Genomic DNA, 21,571 nt, shown 5'->3' on the forward strand with positions numbered 1-21,571 from the left:
ACAAAGACAATGCTTTACAAGACATGAGGTGTCTTCTTCAGTTAGTACGATGTGGACAGTTATTCTATGAGATTCTATTAGTGGATGTGAAGATGGTGTTAGGTAGTTGGGGTAGGGGTAGCTTTAAACTTTCAAAGTGAAGAAATTTTTCTCCCTCTGCACTCCGCCTAGTTGAACAGAATCCTGAAACAAGTTTGGTCCTAGTTAAGAGATTTATTTCGTAGCATCTGGAATTAAAGTTTAGTAAAGTTCAATTGTTGAAAGATTTATTACTTACAATCTGAGGCGATACTTTAATAGGTAGAAAAGATTTCATCTGCAAACTATTTTCGAAGGGTAGTATTAAACTAATCCCAGAATAGCTCAATGTTACCTGTGATCATTTTCATTCACTGTGTTGAGGATATATAGTAAACCAGTGCACCCTTGACAAATATGTTTCTTCTTTAAGTTTGTTTTCAAGCACTGCCCTGAAACGTTAAAATATTTGAACATACCAGATTTTACTTTTCTCTGAAAGAAATTTTTAAGAAATGTTAAATAACTTTTTGTAATTATGCAACCCATTTTGTAAAACAGATTTGCTTCAATTGACAGTTCTGTTTTCATTGTTGCTCTAAATTTTTTAGCATTTTGTAGATATCGCTGTTTCGTTTTGCAACGTATTAACCAAAAGTGAATCCTAGGCAACCAAAAAGAAGTATTCTAAGAAAATAATCATAATATCTATGCAAAAAAAGTTTTCAAAAAAGGTAGCAGAACTAACTGGCTTGGGGAATGGTGGAAGGTTTGCTGGCAGGTTGGTGGTTGGCTCACAAATTTCTTTCTGCAGCTAATAACGCCTTTCATTGCTTTACAATCTTTCAAGGAGAATGAGTGTGACCTCTAGCTTGCACAATACTCTATTGAACTATTGATACCCTAGCTAAAAATCTTTGTTTGTATTTGGAAAACTCCATAAAGTGCCCTCCTCCCTCCCCCCCCCCCCCCAAAAAAAATATGCTGACAAGATTTGTAGCCAAAAGTTTGAGAAATGTTTGAAAACCCAAATTTTATGAAGAATTTAACTTTGAATCTGTCACGTTTTGGTTTATTTCACTGCCTCAACAATAATAAATGCCATTAATTTAGATTACAGAATTTTTTGCAATGCAAACTTTCTTTGCATTCGAATTTTATTTTATCCATATATTGCAATACAAATACAAAGAGCAATTTTGTTACAGAGCAGATCAAAAACACTAATTCAATGAAGTTTGTACAAGTGTACTATCTTTGTTGTCCAATCATGCATCAAATCTTGAGAATCTATTTGATCTTTTATTGTGACGATTTTTGCTTTCAAATTATTTCGTGCAATTTAGTTGGCCATCCCAACCTCAGAATCGAGTAAAGTAGTCACACATCTTTGTTAATGGAATGCTAAACTTTTGCCTGAAAATGTTTTTGATTTATTTTACATAAATTTACATCAAACACAGCTGTATGGATGATACCTTTGGCATCTAGATCTGTTTAAGTAAGATAAAGATGGATTTGGTGGCGCTCTTTGGAAACTACTAAATTCCATTACACAGTTTTGATGTGAAGCCACACACTTCATGAGGTCATTGGTCTTTGGAGAATGGTTGATCATGTCTGGTAGGATTCATAGAACATATTTAAATATTCAGATGATAAAGTAATTGGTTATAGTTTTTCCTCACATCATTTTTAATGAGAGAAATAAATAAGACCCATAGCCAGCCTTCGTGTAAGATGACACTTTGCCTATAATTTCCGGATGTTTTTTGTTTGCTGTGCTCCTTGTTAACATTAAACGATATGAAGAGCACACATCATATTTCCTGATTTGATTGGAACTTCCATTATTCTTTTATACTAAGTTGTTCTGTGAAAGAGTGTCCCCTGTCTGAGTGCCTCTGTACAAGTACTAATGTAGGGCCTAACTTGTTATCGACAACTGATGCCGTTGTCATTTAAATATTGATCTAATTTGTGGACAATTTTTAATCCCAACTTTCCTTGCATTTGAATTCATGAGTGGACTTCAGATCCTGTGGGTGATCAATTTTGACAAACCACCCCTCCCCCACCCCCCAAAAAACAGACCCTTAAATGAAACTTGTAAGCCTTGGTAAATGTGATCTAAGTAACTATGTTTATATACATCATGCTTAGGCACAGTGTCAAACAGAAAAGCTGCATCATCCTGCTCAGCTAGAATGAATCAATATCAAACATTAAGAGCACAATCAATTTTAACCTATGCAGCATGGCTGCATGATGCTGCAGCCCTCTCAGCATTCTACTTGTGTCATGGTTCCTTAAAAGAAAGTCCATCATGTCATGAATAATAAACTCCCATCGAAGAAAATGTATTATATGACATCTTTGGAAATGTATAAAAAAAACTATTATTAGAGTACATGTATGCAGAGCCATATTCGATCAGGTAAACATTGGGAGGTGTGTCAGCCCCCCCCACCCTCCCCCCACCCTCCCCAAGCCATCTGCCCCTCCCTAGTGAGAAATATCTTTGCGATATGATTGGCTAAGAGCTACAGTGGATCATGTATCAATCAAAATCTTGTGCTATTTCGAATCAATTATGTATGGATATAAGTGTTACCCTTCTTTGAAAATAAAAACACAACTGATTTTACAATGTCATTTGAGTTTAAAATGTAACTCAGTACACTTAATATTGAGAACGGGGTTGAATCTCAAGTACTTTCGAGTACTTTCAATGATAAGCCTTTATGAGGATATAGTATGTATAGCTAAATGCTACCAGCACTTTTTGCATTGAAATGACAAATGATATATATATTTATAAATATTAAGCTCTCTAATTACTCTTTAGCTTATGGAGCTTTCCAACGGGTGGATTTGGTGTTAATAGTAACGTCCTTAAAGCCTGGCTTTTGTATGTGGTATTATAGTAGGGATAGTGGGCTTAAAAAAAAAGAGGCAGGCTAAGATGAAGTTTTCACTGGCATTTTCCTCAATTAAAGCACAGCACACATCAATTACTGTTACAGGTTAATGGGAGGAGCCCTGTCATATAAATTGCTGATAATACTTAGTAATATGTGACTAATATGAAGTATGGAACTCATATATATGCGAGTTGTTTTGGACTGATGAATGTCTAATACCCGATCCTACTGTTACTTCAGGCAAAGAAAATCAAGTGTCTTTCCTTTCTAGTGGCAATCAGAGAAATCCGTTGACATTTAGCCAGCAAATGGCTGTGAATTACCCAAATTAAAGGAATATAACAAAAAACTCTGAAGTTGAAAAATCAAAATAGAATTTATATTGGAAATGAGCTGGGCAAAAAAGAGGGGAAGAAAAATATGCAATGTATAAGCTACCAGGTTCATACTATTGGTTCGAGTTTAAAGTAATTTTTTGTCATTTGAATTGGAAAAGAGCATCATTTATATACTGTGATGTTAAGCATTGACTTTATAAGACACAAATACATAAACATAGAGCTGTCAATTATCAGACTGAATCAATGAGATGCTGAGTATCTGTAGGACGATGCTTAATAATGCAACAAACAAAAACACATTATTTTGTGCTCTTGAAACAAAAAAAACATGATTTTGTGCTCTTGAAAAAAAAGGGGGGCAAAAAGCTGGCTGGTGATGGGGGTAGTCATTAAATCAGTTTTTCGAATTGATTTTGATAAATACTTCTTCGGTTTGTTATTCGACCACAAACTTTGATAGCAATGTAGTTCATGTTAGCTTGACAAGTCAACATTTATAATAGCTTTGTGTCCAAATAATGGAGTAATAGTTCATCTCGTTGATAAATTCAAAATGATTGTAAATGCTAATTTGGGAAGTGTCTGGACAGCAGCAAAATGTGAACCAAAGTGAGCGGAATCAATTTTTGATTTCTTGCCAGAGGCCTAAGGGATCTATTATGAGATGGTGTATACATGTGTGTACGTGACACTTGCTTGAAAACACCATAACTCAAAAATATTCATGGTGGATTAAGTTCATACTTGATATGTTGATCCATCTTATGAGTACAAGAACCCCTATTCTTTTAGAACTGTGAAGTCCAATGGTCATTTGGGTCAACAGAGGTCAAAGTCTGTAACCTTTTTAAACATGATAATTCAAATATTACATCTTTGTTGAACTTCATACATGGTATGCAGATCCAGCTTGGCGAGTACAAGAACCCTGTTGAAATTGGTGGAGGTCAAAGATCATTTGCGATCAACATTTAAGTCAATAGTCTGAAAATCTTGTAAACACGATAACTCAAGAAGTGCATCTGTCTTTAAATACATATTAAGAATGTAGATTCAGCTTGGTGAGAGCAAGAACCCATATTGAAGTTGGTAGAGGTCAAAGGTCACATGAGGTCAACAGAGTCTGAAAACCTTTTAAACATGATAACTCCAAAATTAAAGCTACAAGTAATCTGTGTATCCTCCAATGCAATGAGTTTCTTTTGGTGAACATAGTTTGGTCAAATTCAGTTTAGTTTTGTGAAGGGGCTCTATAGGTCTTCAAACAAAAGGTACAGTCACCCAGGAAATGAAGTCTGCTTCAAAGAGTTCAAAGTCTTGCCTTAAACACACAGGGGAGGGGGAGGGGCACAGGGGTCCTCATCAGATTTCACCTTCTGAGCTTCCAGGGTTCAACAGGTTATCTCAAATGGTCTCAAAATTGGCCATTTTCTCTGAGATTATACTAGATGACTTTTGCTTTGGCACTAGGTATTGAAAATATTTCCCAGTGTATTAAACAATGTCATGTAACTCGCCTGCAACAATTATTAAAGGGATGGTTGGTAGCAGAGCTGATTTGCTAGCTCAAACTTGGTGAAAGAAAATGTCCTTTTCTTCATAATATCTACGTGTCTATATTTCACATAGGAAGACTGTTCTTTCTGGATATTGAAACATTTTGTAACTAATAAATCTTCTGTACTTTTAATCCTTACCAGTGAATTAACTAGTTGATGTTCACAAATGTGTGCCACAAATAAGAGCATGATAATCTCTGATCTATCCTGGTTTTCACTTTATTCTTAGACAAATGTAACCCACTTGCTCTACATAAGTCAGATGGTTATGTGGAATGTTGAGCAAATTATATATGGCAAGGAATCACAATGCTAACTTGCTTTCTGGTGTTACTTGCAATTAATAGCCTTCCATTGGTGACAAAAAATGCCTCCAATATAGATGCAATCTTGTTTTGAGTAATTTTGTCATAATCTGACCAGACTCAAAAAGTTGCTCTCAAATGTAAACAGAACCGTCTACTTTAAGTTATAATGTATTCAATTGATGAGTTTTAAAAGTGTAAGCAAAATCCACAATTCAACATTCCTAACATACCATGAGTCACTTTTATAATGAGCTATAAAAATGGCCTGAATCAACAAACATGATATAGTACTCATTAAATTTCGGTATTTCAGTTCCATCGTAGTTATTCCTAATCAAACTTTAATGCAAAACTAGGAAGAAACAGACAAACATTTGGACAGATAATCTTCATCATTGGCACAAAGTTTACCATACCTTTATAATAATCTTTCAATAACAGCCAAGCTCCTTAAAAAAAAAATGTAAAATGAAGTCGTCGATGGTAAAAAAAAATTTAAAAAATCACGCCGAAAAATTGCAGCAATGATTTCAATTTTTTTTTAGTTAATAGTGCAATGTTAGAAACTATTAGGTCTCTTAATTTTTGTTTAAAAACAGGAACTATGACTGACTATATAAACAATAACTACAAGTTGAAATGAAAGTGACATCTAATAGTACAGTATAGTCCTAGATATATGAGCTCATGGCATTTCAGCTAGGATGCTCGGCTCAAGAATTTATTACATTACACTGCTGGTACCTCGATATCTGTGTACCTTTGGCCATTCAGCGAGTACGTCTGTCAGCATAACTGCAATTAATTCACTGTGTCAGCGTTACACGTATGCAATGGCCTTAACGTACAACGGCATCGTTCGAGTAATTTCTGTCGGTAGGAGAGATTTGTGACTTTTTTTTGTACGAGGCTTTTGTCATTTCGGTTGAAGGTTTCTCGGTATTTGATCTTGGAAATAATGGCCAAGGGAAGAACCAGCTCCAGGAATGTAAGTCTGAAATGAATTCTGCAAAGGGTTAGCTTTTGTTGTTGTTGTATTCTGTGGGTTTTTTATTTTTTATTCTCAGGACTTTTTTTATATATTTTTTTCAGGTTCTCGGTCCACTGTAGTCTATGTTAAGATGCACTGATTATGCTGAGAGGCGTGTGGTGAATTGTGTGAGTCTGAAGGTCGGGATATGCATACTTATATCGTTGCTATGGTTTATAATATTAAGGATACCTTCATTACTACCTAGAAGCCTGTTAGCCGCGATAATTACTGTGATGTGTATTATCATGTTCATATCCATGTATGTGTCTTCTCTGATGAAGAATTTATGACGGCGAAATTGTTTGGAACTTGTGATTTCATCGTTCCAAAGGCACTTTGGACGTTGCATTCTATGGGTTATACGTAGACATTTTGAGATTGTCATAATTTATCGATGTGAATCATCTCTGTTGATTCGAGGATTCATCTTTGATCATTTGCATAAATAGTGATTGGTTGTAATTGTCTCTAGAGTAGAGATCTGGTGTACATTGTTGGTATGTGATTAAGATGTTACTGGTTAATTAAGGCACCTCTCTGTGTGTTCATTGTGGTGTGTTGTGTTTGATCCTACATGTAATACTAAAAAACTCATAACAGTAATAGTCCATAATAGACTTAAACATCCTCAAGTTTCGTCGCTAATATTGAAGGGAGAACTCGGAGAACCCATTTGTAATTGTTGGACAACAATTTTTTTTATCCAGTATAAAGCCAGTTCAATTTTGTCTAATTACTACGTTAATAATGCTTATTTTTTTGTGAAAGAATTAACTCTCAGCAGCTTAAAAGTGGAATGTTATTTTTTTTTTATTCATACTTAACTGTTGGGTAGGTTTGGTAACATTTACCAGACTTTTTGAAACAACTTCAAATACTGCATTTAAGCTGTGTGATAAATGCAGAAGTGGATCGGGATGGGGGTGGGGTGTGGTGCTGGGTCCCATCTGCTGATATCTCTCTGGCAACGAACATTTCTAGCTGAGGACACTTTCTTGCTCAAAGTAAGGTACATCCTGGGAAAAATTAGCACACCAGGCATTTCTTTAATTTTTCACATTTATGAAATCCTAGATTTGTCAGTCACATAAATACATATGCACTAGTTATTGGAACTTGAAAATCATGCAAAAGTCCCTTTTTTTTCAGTGAGGCTGGGAATCTATGAAATGCTTACCTTTCTAGTTTGGTGTTGCCATTTTACTACCTAATGTAAATGGATCTGCATATATATATAGAACATCACCATTCAGATTCAGTTTAATATGTAGATCAAATTGAATTCAAGATATAGATTTCCATTTTGCGACGATACAATACACAATAACAAACTATGAAAATGAAAATACAGTTGATAGTTTTGAAAGGAGGCTAAGAATAAAATGTGAATTTTTGCATTTTCCTTAAATTAATAATCGATACACGGAAACCAAATTTACACATGTTAAACAATCATTCAATCAGGAGGAGAAATAGTATTTTCTCTATTTTTAATGAAACTCTAGAGGTACTGTCGAAAGGTGGATCATACACAATGTCGTTATGCTCTCACAAACTGTCACTTTGCAAAGACCTTTCAATTTGATAACGAGTGTGATATATATTCGTATAATTGTCAGTGTGACATTTAATTTACAAAATGTTCATAAGGAATTGTAAATATAGGATCTCATTTCACTACTAAACTCCATTAAAATTAAACAAGATGAGTTCTGTACAAGCGGCATATATATCCCTCAAATTTTAAACAGTGCTGAACTTTTAAGTGCGTATCAATATTCTGCATTGCAGTATGTATATATTTGCATAAATAATATCCATTCACTTTATGCTGTAGTTTGCTACATATAATACTTCCATCTAGCTGATTTTTTTGGTTGGGGGGGGGGGCTGCTATGTTGGATACGTGAAGTTATTTGAATAGTTTTACAGATGGATAAACATACCAGCACATTACAAATCATTTTAATAAATGTCTAATTTTCAAGGAGTTATGTTTATTTTATTGCTGTTGAATTATCATCATATCTCCAGGAAGGTCGTCCTAGCTTGGGTCAAATTACATTTTAAGTTTGAAGAAATGCATGAAAATATGAAATTTAATACATTATATGCATGTAGTTGTGTGGAATGCAAACTTGATGTAAAGATACAATTTTCTTTACACACATGTTATACATGTCATATACCAGTAAAGTTAACGATTGAACCTTTTTGTCATGTGACCAGTTTTAATACTTACGCATATTGACTCGCACAGATTTTGCATTCTTCTGGTGATCCGCAATGTAGTTATGAGAATTAGCTGTATATATGTATTGCATATTTACATTTGTGTAGATAATATCTATTCACATCCACTAGTAGTATTATATAAAATGGTCTACATATATAGTAATGTTTTAGTACTAATATGAAGTGATCCACATACGTAGTGATGTGTAACATAAACTATACACAAAATTGTATTCAATAGTTTGTTGATACATCGCTGATTCCAAACAGCGGTCGAACAATTTGAATTTATTTGAAAGGGGGGGGCGCAACATCTTTGGGCAGGCCTATTATTTTGTAAAGGAGGTGTGTAACCCTGGGGTTGTGGAACTTAACTCCCCATTTAAGGGTGTATGGGAGGTCCTCTGTTAAAAAAACTAAAATTTTAAAGGGAACTAGTACATTCTGAGGGATATTTGTGCTCATAAATTAGCTCCATAAATTAAGTTCCACATGCAAGGTTGTATTTTTAAATTCTATGGAGCGTTGAAAAGGAAGGGTTTGCAGCCCCACCCCCTCGCCCTTCCAATCTTTTCTGTTGGCACTTCAAAGTACTCTTTGCCCATCAAACATTCATAAATTTGAAGCGCATTTTACAGTATATGATTATGTGTGCATATTGTAATAACTCTAAATGCTCAGAATCCTTTAGACTACAACTTAGAAATGCAGCGTTACCTATAGATACAACACTGTTCAATCATCGGGTACCCCTTTAAAGGGCCAGGACCTCCTTCTGGACTATTTCTAAAATCAATCTTTTATGCTTCCTTAAAATTTGGGTGGCAGCACTGATGACCATTTAACTACTGACCGTCACTGAATTTTTTCAGATTACTTGTCGGTGTGAAGGTAGCAAAAACCATTCTGTTTGTGTTTTTATTTGATTTTTTTTTATTCTGCTTGTGTTGTGAGATTAACAATCAAAGATTACTTCATTACAGAGGTGCTACTCTGAATCCTATGTACGCAAGAGAGGTTAGTATGATACGGCTTGAGTATATGGCGGTCAACGTTGACTATTATTAACACATCTCACTCCCACTTAAAAAGAAAAAAAAACCCATTCAGCTAACATGCATCAATCGTCCTCTTTGACCACCAAACACGTTTTTTTCTGTTCATTGTCATTTTTTTCCACCTTTAACTGCATGTGAAATTTTTCATTGTGACAGCTCATTGCTTGTACTATTCCTTTGATATCTCACGAGTCAAAGAATTGGTATCTTCCTCATCCTCCTCCTCTTGTTCCTCGTGCAAATGCCCCCTTCTTCAGGTTATCTCTCTGATGGTAAAGTATGTGCTGTGAAATGAAACAATTTTAAAAAAAAACGGGGGATGGGGGAATGGTGAACAGGTTTATCAGGAAAAGTCATCTAGCTTGAACAATTCAAAACCAGCAATTTTGGAAATTAGTGTTAAAATTATTTCACAAATGGAAATTGTAATGGAACCTCCAGGTCAGTTTTAATTGCTACAGTAAAGAGGCATGATGCAGAATGGTAACTGCAGTCTCCTGTAACCAGGGGGGAGGTAGGGCAGGTTGAGGGGGGCAGGTAGTCCTTGATGACAACAGTGTGTGTACTGGGATCCAATCATTTACACTGTCGTCGTTTTTGTATGTCTCGGGTAATATCGTCCCTTCACCTTTGGCGAAGTAAGAGGATCTCTGATAAGTTATAAACATGATTTGATGGATGCTGTGGTACCTGTATACTCCAATAGTACAAAAATGTATAAAATTGTAAATTCTTTGAATAGAGGGAGGGGGGGTATTAGTGGCTTCATTTTCTGTCTGAGTTTAGATTGTTCTGTATTCTTGACCCCTGCCTATTTTTTCTATGTTCAGAAGAAGCAGAAGGAGAGTATATTGGGAGGGGGAGAGGGGGATGGGAGTGAGCCTGGAGAGGGGAGTGAGCCTAGAGAGGGGAGTGAGCCTAGAGAGCCAACCTGGGGAGAGGGAGTGAACTTGAGGAGGGGGAATGAGTGAACCTAAGGAAAAGGCTTGAGCCTGGGGGAGGGGGTGGGGGTAAGGGAGGTGTCATAACACATTGGAACTGTGCTGTCCATCCACCTTACATCTTCACCCTGTTGCTGCTGCTGCTGTTACTGCTATATTTGCACATTGTTTTGCCACTAACACCATGCAGCCAACCAAGCATTGTTTAGAAATGACCACCACCAAGTGCTCACTCTTGTTCTCATTTTGATGCATATTTGTGACCTTTAACCTTTCTTTTCAGCCAACCTCCAACTCCATAGACAGACTGGACATTCATATTGACAGCTCAGGTAACATTGTCCTGTGAAACGCGCAACCCTAAACGCTTTGATGCCAGAAGAACATTGTATATTTTAGCTTGATTTAGAGGTTTTAGAGTAGATTGAGGAGGGGGAAAGCTATTTCTTGCAGTAGATTTATGGGACTATTCCTAAGCTGCATTAACCTTTCCAGTGTCACTCACAAAATGATTTTGGCATCAAGACATAGAGGGGGGTGATTTTAGACAGATTAGGTATTGGATTATGGAAGCTAGCTTAAGTAGAAGGTGATATATTTCAAATTCAAAGGTTGTTTCATATACAAAATTAGTGACCATGGATTTTTTTGGGGGGGGGGATGTGTTTTTTTGTAAAACACAACATCAAACAATTGAAAAACAGGAAAAAAAGGAATTTTTTTTATAGTGACTGAGCGTTTTTTTTCTTTGCATGTGGTTAGGTTATCTATAAAGAATATTTCTCGTTCGTTCGGTAGACTCAAAGCTATGCCCTCTGTTTGCATTTTAAAATTTCAACAAAACAAATTGAAATGAACAAATGGTGAAGGGGGGAAAGCACTCTGTTTCCTTTGCATGAAGTTGTTAGAAAATGTAAGAAATGTTCTTGCATATTTTACAATAAATGTCTGCATAGATCTATTAGGATTGTAAGATTTTTTTTTGTGTGTGTCGTAATCGTAACCCAGAAATGGTGAGTACGAAAAAATCTCATTCAAAACCTATTTTTATCTGTTCCAAGTCGATTTTAGCTTTATTATAAAACAAAATAGTTTTATATATAACATTTCATGCTTTTTTCGTTTTTACAGATTCCCTTCTTCTGTTCCTTCTCTTATTATTATTTTTTTAATATATGCATATTCATACATGGTGGCGCCCAATGGGAGTCTCTTCCGTTCTCTGTCATCTATATTTCCGTTTCATTTTATGTTTCATTTTTACTTTTTCTTTATCTTTTTTTGTTTAAATTCAGTAGTGGTTGATTCTTGTTATCTTCCCTATCTTGCCACCCCTGACATTTCCCCGCTTGCATCTCCAACTAATTTAATAATCTGCGTTGTAAATTTCCCAAAATTCAGTGGTCAATGAAATCACTTTTGTATCACAAGTGAAAGAGTAAAATACCACGATCACCATGAAATTTCATCTCGTCACCACTGACAACGTCGTCGTCGACGACGACGACAGCGTCAACATCTCGGAACTCGTCGAGTCTGTTTTCAGAACGTTTAGAGCATACATTTGTCTTTTGAGTTTTCATAACTACGGTGTTCCACAAAGTCAGTGTTCTGTTCCATGGTGGTAATATGAACAGTGATATTAAACGCCCAGTCAGGTGTGTATATAGATATGTACGAATTCCAAGATCTGTGATCGGCAATGGATTTCTCAGTAGGTTTTGGATCCAGTTTAGAGTGAAAAAAGTGCAAAAGTGCAAAAAGGGAAGAAAGTAAAAGGAAAAGGGAATAGAGAGATAATAAACATCATGTTATAAAAAATAAAATGTTATGTCTGGATTTTACATGCATGCATATGGTGACTAATAGTAGTTACAGTATTATGATCACAACTAGAAATATCTGACTTTCAAACTTTTGGACGGTGGGGAAATTTATCTGTCCTGAAAATTATTTACCTGTTGTGGATGACATTTATGTAGTATATACTTGCGGATAATGCCAAAGGTTCATGTTACTCCATGTGTAGAATGAGACGAAAAGACTGAACTTTCTGGGACACTGATGTAGACTCTAAAATTGTATATTTTTGAGCAATCGTTTTAAATACAGATTACAGAACTATCTTTTCATACGTGTTGAGACTTATATTAAAATACTTTGATCGTGACATCGTAGAAAGATCATATTTCAGAATCCTGTGTTAGATGACTGAAGAGTTAATGTAAAAGTTGCATCATATACTATGCACGTGAAAGTACTGTTGTACAGCAGTCTGATTGTCACGTTTAACTCTACCACGAGGGAGCGACATTTCTTCTTTTACATAAATAATCTTTGATTACATAAATAATTTACATATTTTACATAATTTACATAATTTACATAAATATTCTTTGAAGATATATTAAACCTGGCTGGTGTAGAATTGTCTAACAAGTTGTTTGAAGGACGTTTTTATTTGGGGTGGTAGGAAGGGTAATAGGTGGATCACCTTATGTGGGGGGGGAGAGGGATAACCAAAGTATAAGGGATGGAATAGACCCACTCTCCTCCATATCGATTGGTTATGATGATGTGCTGGTGACACTGTTTGTTTCATTATCGCAACCAGTGCATATCAGCATATCATAGCTGGGTCAAGTGATTCACACACAGGCAAAGGTCACATTTGTTCAAAAATAATATGGACATTACGAAAAAAAGTTAAGGAATTTAGTTTTGTCTTCATTTTTTTTTGGGGGGGGGGTGGTTTGTATTAGGATGAGTGATATCCTTGATCACCGTGGATATAAGCAACTTTCTAACGATTTAATCTCCTGTATGTCATCAAATTAAAGAGAAAAATAATACGGCAACTGTACATAAAAACTGAAGGTGTAGACGAAACCTGTCTTGAGTTCTTGCCTACAATTTTGCTTTGCACATGTTACAGTAGGAATAATAATGAAACAATTGAGCATTTAAATCTGCCAAATAAATGATGAAAAAAAAGAAAAGAAAACTTTAACGTTGTTCCTTCTGTGACATTCTACTCACAAAGTCAAATTTTCTTCTCCAATATTAGCCATCAAGATACCATTTGCTTCGTCCGTCCGCAATCTCTGTCTGCATGTTCGTTTTTTTTCCGTAAAATAAAAAACATTTTGTCTGATTTCTGTTTTACAGAGGAAGAAGAATTGACGTTTGTCAAGTTCATGAAGAATCATAAGTGCTATGAGATCATTCCCACGAGCTCCAAACTTGTGGTCTTTGATGTCACCTTACGGGTCAAAAAGGCATTCTTCGCTCTTGTGCACAACGGTGTCAGAGCCGCCCCTCTTTGGGACAGTCAAAAGCAAGATTTTGTGGGTAAGTCTGTACTTCATGGAGGGAAATTAAATACTTGTGAGATTTTAACAGTTGCTATTAACAAAGGTTTCTAAAATGTTTCGTTGGCGTTACAAACTCTTGGAAATATTGCCAATGATGATTTTGATAATGATTTTGTGAGTGATTAATCATATACAAAATAGATCGTTAAAATGCCTTCATGGTGAAAATAAAGCCTTCTAGTGAGAAAGGCAAACCAAAGTTTTGAAAGTTTTAATTATACATCATTTTTATTTGTTTAAGGGATGGAACTGAATCGTTATAAAAGTCAGATAATATAACAGAATCCCAGCAAGAAAGAGTGCTCTCTGATTGCATTCAAACCGGCACATTTTCATTCAATGATTGTATCTCATTCTCTCAAGAATCTTTATGGCAAAATAAAAACAAAAACAAAAGGGATCACAAATGTGGACACTGGGAAACAGGACTTGCACAATTATTGTATGAACATGTACCCTATGAATTTGTATCATTGGATGATGTATAGTAGCATAAATAAAACCACAGCACACTGTGGCTGTTTTCCAGGGCCAGTAAGGGACCTGATCTGGTGCTGTTACATCTGTGTCAGTGTGATACATGTCTTTCTGGCTGTACAGTTTCGCAGCGATACCATGTTAAAATATTCTAACTCTCACAGAAACTATCGCCAGAGAAGAGAAAACTGCCGAGATCTTTCGCACGATTTCCCTTCCTGTCCTAGTTTTGTCCCAATTTGAATCGACTGGACTAATCCCAGTTAATCGCTGACATTTGTTTCTCTATTTTAATTAAAATCGACTGGACCAATCTCAGTTAATTGCTGACTTTTGCTTCTCTTTTTTAATTTAAAATGGACTGGACTAATATCAGTTACATGCTGATGTTTGTTTCTCTCTTTTTATTTCAAATCGACTGGACTTATCTCAGTTAATCGCTGACGTTTGTTTCTCTATTTTAATTTAAAATCAACTGGACTAATCTCAGTTAATCGCTGACGATTGTTTCTCTATTTTAATATAAAATTGACTGGAATAATCTCAGTTACATGCTGATGTTTGTTTCTCTATTTTAATTTAAAATCGACTGCACTAATCTCAGTTAATCACTGACGTTTGTTTCTCTATTTTAATTTAAAATCAACTGGACTAATCTCAGTTAATCACTGACTTTTGTTTCTCTATTTAAATTTCAAATCAACTGGACTAATCTCAGTTAATCACTGACGTTTGTCTCTCTATTTTAAATTTAAAATCGACTGGACTAATTCCAGTTAATCGCTGACGTTTGTTTCTCTATTTTAATTTAAAATCGACTGGACTAATCTCAGTTAAATGCTGACGTTTGTTTCTCTTTTTTAATTTGAAATCGACTGGACTAATTCCAATTAATCGCTGACGTTTGTTTCTCTATTTTAATTTAAAATCGACTGGACTAATCTCAGTTAAATGCTGACGTTTGTTTCTCTTTTTTAATTTGAAATCGACTGGACTAATTCCAATTAATCGCTGACGTTTGTTTCTCTATTTTAATTTAAAATCGACTGGACTAATCTCAGTTAATTGCTGACTTTTGTTTCTCTATTTTAATTTAAATCATCTGGACTGATCTCAGTTAATCGCTGACATTTGGTTCTCTATGTTAATTTAAAATCGACTGGATCAATCTCAGTTAATGCTGATGTTTGTTTCTCTATTTTAATTTAAAATCTACTGGAATAATCTCAGTTAATCGCTGATGTTTGTGCTCTATTTTAGTCTGTTATGGCCTATGTTTGTATGATAAGTAATGCCTGTTTTCTTGTTTTTGTCACCTTGGTTCAAAATATACAATGTCTGTTCATAAACCACAAAATCAATAAATGGAGGGAGTAGGGGGTGGGGGTGGGGGAGATGGAGGGGAACATACAATTATGAGACAAGTTTACAAGCATTAGAATGATCACAAACTTGAATATTTGGAATGTTTAGGAGGATATAGGAAATAGTTATTTTGGAGGCAAAATGCAATCATAATACCTGTTTATTGTTTTTCTCTCTTTTTCACTGATATTTGTTTACAGGTATGTTAACCATCACAGACTTCATCAACATTCTTCATCATTACTATAATTCAGCCACTATCAAGATAGACCAGCTGGAAGAACACAAGATTGAAACCTGGAGAGGTTAATATCAAAGTTTACCTTCTACTTTCATCTTGCCTTTTCTTTTACTACTAATCATTGGCATAGGAAGGTACTTTTGAGTGGGGGGGCTGAAGACTGATGGCCGGCCTGGGGGAGGGGTCTAAGGATTTTTTTTGCATTTCCAGGTGGCCTCAGATGCAATTTGGTGCAATATAGCACACTTCAACACCCACTCCATTTTGTAAATAATTTTGCATTTTCACCTGGCCTTAGATGCAATTTGGTGCTCCAAATGAGATTTTTTTCTCATTTGGAAATGAAAAAGGGGTTTTCTGACTTGCAAAGCGGGGGGCGGAATGATACTTCCGCCCCCCGTAATTTTTAACTGGGGGGCTGGCGCCCCCCAGCCCCCCGGTTCCTACGCCCTTGCTACTAATATTTTTTTTACATCTTTAGTTAGAATTTAGATACAAATTGAAGAAATTCTCTGGGATTAATAATAAAATGACAATGTCTAAGTTGTTCATATCCAAATTGTGAACCTGAAAGAGAAGGAAAGAAAGTCAACGATAATGTTGAAATACTATCATTTGCACAATTTTGTGATATTATCTTAAGGGGAGGGGGAGGGGGGGGGAAGGGGTAGGGTGATTTGGGATTGTATCTCTACTTAAGGCTCATTTGGAGAGTAAGGCTACCAGGCAATCCTATATTTTGAACCTGAAAAAAATAAATAAATAAACAGAACAACAATAATATTTTGGAATGCTTCCACTTGCACATTTTTGTTTACTACGGGGGGGGGGGGGGGGGGGGGAATGGGGTGTTGTATCTCCAGATTAGGCTCATATCTGGAGTAAGGCTGCATGGGAGTTCTGTATTATCGAACAGTTCCTAGTTTCCTCTGCCAGTTTCGGTCAATTGGCATATTAACATTTTTTCACGAAAACCTAAGAATCGAACAGAGAGGGAGAAAAGAGAAAGAAAACAAAATGGAAGAATTATGCTATCAAACTGCTCAGACAGGGTTTTATGACTGTGGTTTATAGCTAAACAGCAATTTAATCTGAGCTTTAATGCCTCAAACCCTCCAGAAGGATATGACATTTATGCTGTGGTTAGGTAGACTTATTATTAGTCAACACCCACTCAGAAGTAATTTAAAAAGACCGATGAAAGACAACCTCAAAGAGAATGAGAGAAAGACCTTTTAAAATGTCACTTTTGTAACTCATTGAACCTTTTAGCAGAGTGTAGACAAGCGTGTTTAAAATGTCTCTAGAGCAGTGTCAAAAACACAAATTAATCAAAGAAATGGAATCTGACGAGTGTATTGCATGGAATATTGTCACTCTCTGTGGCAGATGAAATGTCAGATTCAGAATTTAATTATAAATATCTTTTAGTCAGAGAGAATGCAGTATCGAAGTGATATCAATGTTTACATAATGTAGAGATTGCTGTAGTGTCTTTGGTTGGTCGTGTGGGTTCATAACTTCTAGAAGTCTTGTGTGAAACAAAGATATACCTTTCATTCATAGAGAAATAGCTCTTATTTTCTAGCAATGGGATACTCTCTATTTCAGCGATTGCAGGCCTTCGATAAGACCAAACCTCAAAGTTAAGGAGACGAAAAGATGAGTTTACTGTGCGTGTATTACTGAAAAGTGAATCATCATTAAAAGTAGTAGGAAACTCGTAAGCATAAAGAGTTCTCCCTTTGTGTTTTTGGCCAGCTGTCAAAGCAGACTTCTATCAATAAGTTAAAATATAAGTCATTTCAACTTTAACACTGTAAAAAGAAGCAAACGTGGATAAATTTGTCCACATCTGTTCTAACCCACTGAATGTTTCAACCTCCTTCATGGAAGATTCTAAAGATTAGCGCAACTAATATATTGCAACGATCAAAAATCTATTCCCTACCTCTCTCCAATGACATGAAAAAACCGACATACTGAGTTCTGGCCCAAGATTATCATGAAATGAGAATAGAAAAAATGGAAATGGTTTGTGTTTGAAAGTTGCTGTAAAGCACATCTTTAGGTTTCTCTGCCTGTATCCATGGTAACTATCATACATCGTTTTTTGTCTTTTCTTCCTTTCTTCTCCAGACGTTCTAAAAGATAAGGCCAGACCGCTTGTTTTCATCGACCCTGATATGAGGTAAGTTTGATACTCAGCTTCATCACCTGTCCACGCACAGCTGGACTTTCCTCCATCCTGGCCAATGTACAACATTGAGATCACGGGTGCAGAAAGGAAACAAGAAAAGCATGGTCTTTAGCAAAGTTGTGCAAAATTAAAGACAGAGAACTTGTGTAAAATGTCCGTTTTGAATGTTCGAATGTCCATGGAGAATGTTCGAATCCATGGAGAATGTTCGGATGTCCACGGAGGATGTTCGGATGTCCAGGGAGAATGTTCGCATGTCCACGGAGAATGTTGGAATGTCCACGGAGAATGTTGGAATGTCCGTGGAGAATGTTGGAATGTCCACGGAGAATGTTGGAATGTCCGTGGAGAATGTTGGAATGTCCGTGGAGAATGTTGGAATGTCCGTGGAGAATGTTGGAATGTCCGTGGAGAACGTTGGAATGTCCGTGGAGAATGTTGGAATGTCCGTGGTGAACGTTGGAATGTCCGTGGTGAACGTTGGAATGTCCGTGGAGAACGTTGGAATGTCCGTGGAGAACGTTGGAATGTCCGTGGAGAACGTTGGAATGTCCGTGGAGAACGTTGGAATGTCCGTGGAGAATGTTCGAATGTCCGTGGAGAACGTCCATGGTGTTGTATGTTACTATTGTACAGACTACAGGGAACTCTGCTAGAAGACAAAAATATATTTACAAAGTCTAAATGTGATAGGAAAAAAAAAAATAGCCAATAAGTGGATTAATACGGTTGTAAATGAAAGGCAAACCACGACAGGAAAACAGGAAGCAGAATATTGATTGTGATCTCTGAACCTTGACACTTAACAGATCAAGCTCCTCGAAAGGAGGAAGGTGTTTGTTTCTACGCTTCACCATTTCTTCATTAATAATTCAAATAGTTCAAATTGTTGACCGTTGTGTTGCCTTAGGTTGACAAAGTAAGGACTGCTCTGCTGTTTTGGAATTACATATATATTTTTGTTCCTTCCAGTCTATTTGAAGCAGTAAAGAAATTGGTCCAAGAGAAAATACACAGGCTACCAGTCGTGGATGAGAACACAGGAAATGTTATCTACATCTTGACGCACAAACGAATCTTGAAATTTCTTGCCCTCCTGGTGAGTGTAGCGTATAAATGTGGGTAGCAGACAACACCCCTACCCGTCCCCTTCCCCTTTTTGTTACAATTGCTCTTCTGTCATAAATTTGTTAGTTATAATCAGTTGACACACAGATGTTGTCTTAACCACCCCTCCCCCTACAACCACCCCTTCCCCTACAACCACCCCTCCCCTACAACTCCCCTCCCCCTACCCTCCCCCCCAAGTCTATATCTATATAGTCTACTCTTTGATTTATTTATTTTTGCCATTCATATTCCTTGGCTTTCCAAGGCACTTGTATATTTACATCGGTAACACTATTTTTGTCTTTGTTTCATTATTTGTCATTCCCACAGAAATCCGAGATCAGAATTCCAAGTTTTCTTAAAAAGAGTTTACGGGAACTGAACATAGGGACAATGTCCAACGTAGCCACGGTAAGTGTCATCTCTGTCGGGGTGTTTAGATGGCAAACAGTAAATACTAAGGACCGATCTAGTGTCGAACTGAACAGTCCCAGAACCCGGGATCATCCCTCTGCTGTAGAACACTTGTCTCATCCCAAAGAGAACTCTATATTTGTAATCCAGCCAAGGAAGAGGGCTCCACGCTGCAGTTTTAAATCATATTTCTAGTATAAGCAACTGTGAATCAAAGATGACCTAGTTTATTACGGGTACCCTTATCATATCTGACGAAAGAAGGACAAGATGTCACATGTCTGAGGGAGGGGTTTAGGTTGAGGGATTCACCATCCCCCCCCACCCCCTTTACCAAGGTTTTAAACAGAGTACCTTCATGAAAATGATAACAGATTTGAAGTTAAAGAGATCGGTGTCAATGTAAGAGTAGAATGCGGAGGAACTTTAACTCTAGTGACAGTTTTTACATATCTTTGTTCAAATTAGAGCTAGCAATATGGCTAATGTCAGGACAATTTTTTTAGAAAGAATTACCTAAAAAAGCAAATGTTTCTGTTATATACCTAATTTGGTCAGTCCATGCAGGTGCTCAAGTAAACTCAATAAGAGTAGGCATGTCTGGGGAAATTTGGACGAAGGGTATCCCAGTATAAACATGACATATATATATATATATGTAGTGCTATTTACATACAGAAAGTATAAATCAGTGTATGCCTGAGTATTGTACAATACTACTGTGAAAAAAGAAGAAATAAACTGTTACCTGTGATGCTGGTCAGATCTGGATCAAATGGAACCACAAATCATTTAAATATACCCTCATGAATTTTCATCAGTTTCACGATGGATTCCATCCTGATATCGTAGAAAATGGGCCTTCTAAGCTGGCAGAGCAAAACATGCTGTGAATATTCCCCTTATCACTTTAAATTTTAAAAAAAAATCTTAAGAAAGAGTTTCATGGGTTTGAAAGAAATGTCTGATTGGAAAAGATTGCTTTTATTTTATTTGAAATAGTTTGGTGAATTGCATGAGTGGTCTGTTGTGTATGCAGAACCTGTGTTTGCTCAGGATCTATCAATGTCTGCAATGTAAATCCGGGAAGAAATTAGGATTTGGGTTCAACATACAGCTCCTGATTAAATTTGTAGTGTACACATAACTCTTCGTTTTCTTCGTTTTCATTCGAAATGTATATCAGTTTATAATATATGTATGGTGCATTTAATACTGTGCAACAATTTATCCTCTGATGCAGATCTGATCCGCGTATGATCCAGATCAGATCCGGATCAGTCTTACAGATGACACATATTCTGAATGTCATTCGGATCACTATGATCCCACAGCTTTCAATACTGTGCAACAGTTTTCCTCTGATGCAGATCTGATCCGGATCAGATCCAGATCAGATCCGGATCAACCTTACAGATGACACATGTTCTGAATGTCATTCGGATCACAATGATCCCACAGCTTTCAATACTGTGCAACAGTTTTCCTCTGATGCAGATCTGATCCGCGTATGATCCGGATCAGATCCGGATCAGTCTTACAGATGACACATATTCTGAATGTCATTCGGATCACAATGATCCCACAGCTTTCAATACTGTGCAACAGTTTTCCTCTGATGCAGATCTGATCCGGATCAGATCCAGATCAGATCCGGATCAACCTTACAGATGACACATGTTCTGAATGTCATTCGGATCACAATGATCCCACAGCTTTCAATACTGTGCAACAGTTTTCCTCTGATGCAGATCTGATCCGCATATGATCCGGATCAACCTTACAGATGACACATATTCTGAATTTCATTCGGATCACAATGATCCCACATGATATTGTCAAAGTTTGAATGAGATTGCTTGACTGCTAGTCTCCAGTTTATTTTACATATTTTGAAATAGTTGTGGTGAATTGGTGATAAGTTCATTGTGAGATTAGTTAGAGTCACTCAGAGATCAGAGATTCAAGAGATC

At 36.4% G+C, this 21,571-nt stretch overlaps 2 protein-coding genes across 12 annotated transcripts in view; both read left to right on the forward strand.

Annotated features, from left to right (window-relative positions):
* The window catches only part of LOC139959078 (5'-AMP-activated protein kinase subunit gamma-1-like), a 94,840-nt gene that overhangs the window by 59,188 nt on the left and 14,081 nt on the right, over nt 1–21,571 (forward strand). For 8 of the 11 annotated variants that reach the window (XR_011789958.1, XR_011789959.1, XR_011789960.1 and 5 more), the window contains exons 6-11: nt 10,701–10,749; nt 13,586–13,768; nt 15,834–15,938; nt 18,014–18,065; nt 19,047–19,173; nt 19,515–19,595. Coding sequence is in view for 8 of the 11 variants with exons in the window: in XM_071956646.1 (XP_071812747.1) it covers nt 10,701–10,749; nt 13,586–13,768; nt 15,834–15,938; nt 18,014–18,065; nt 19,047–19,173; nt 19,515–19,595 (597 nt within the window). In the remaining 3 variants the exon portion in view is untranslated. Of the gene's footprint in view, nt 1–5,694; nt 6,139–9,401; nt 9,436–10,700; nt 10,750–13,585; nt 13,769–15,833; nt 15,939–18,013; nt 18,066–19,046; nt 19,174–19,514; nt 19,596–21,571 lie in introns of those variants that run through there. The other 3 variants (XM_071956648.1, XM_071956644.1, XM_071956647.1) reach the window with 3 other exon arrangements.
* LOC139959086 (uncharacterized) lies at nt 18,072–19,022 on the forward strand. The gene has a single exon (XM_071956661.1). The coding sequence runs from the start codon at nt 18,239–18,241 to the stop codon at nt 18,728–18,730; it is 492 nt and encodes a 163-aa protein (XP_071812762.1). The 5' UTR covers nt 18,072–18,238; the 3' UTR covers nt 18,731–19,022.

The sequence above is a fragment of the Apostichopus japonicus genome, chromosome 18, assembly GCF_037975245.1.
Source record: "Apostichopus japonicus isolate 1M-3 chromosome 18, ASM3797524v1, whole genome shotgun sequence".
Classification (NCBI taxonomy): domain Eukaryota; kingdom Metazoa; phylum Echinodermata; class Holothuroidea; order Aspidochirotida; family Stichopodidae; genus Apostichopus; species Apostichopus japonicus.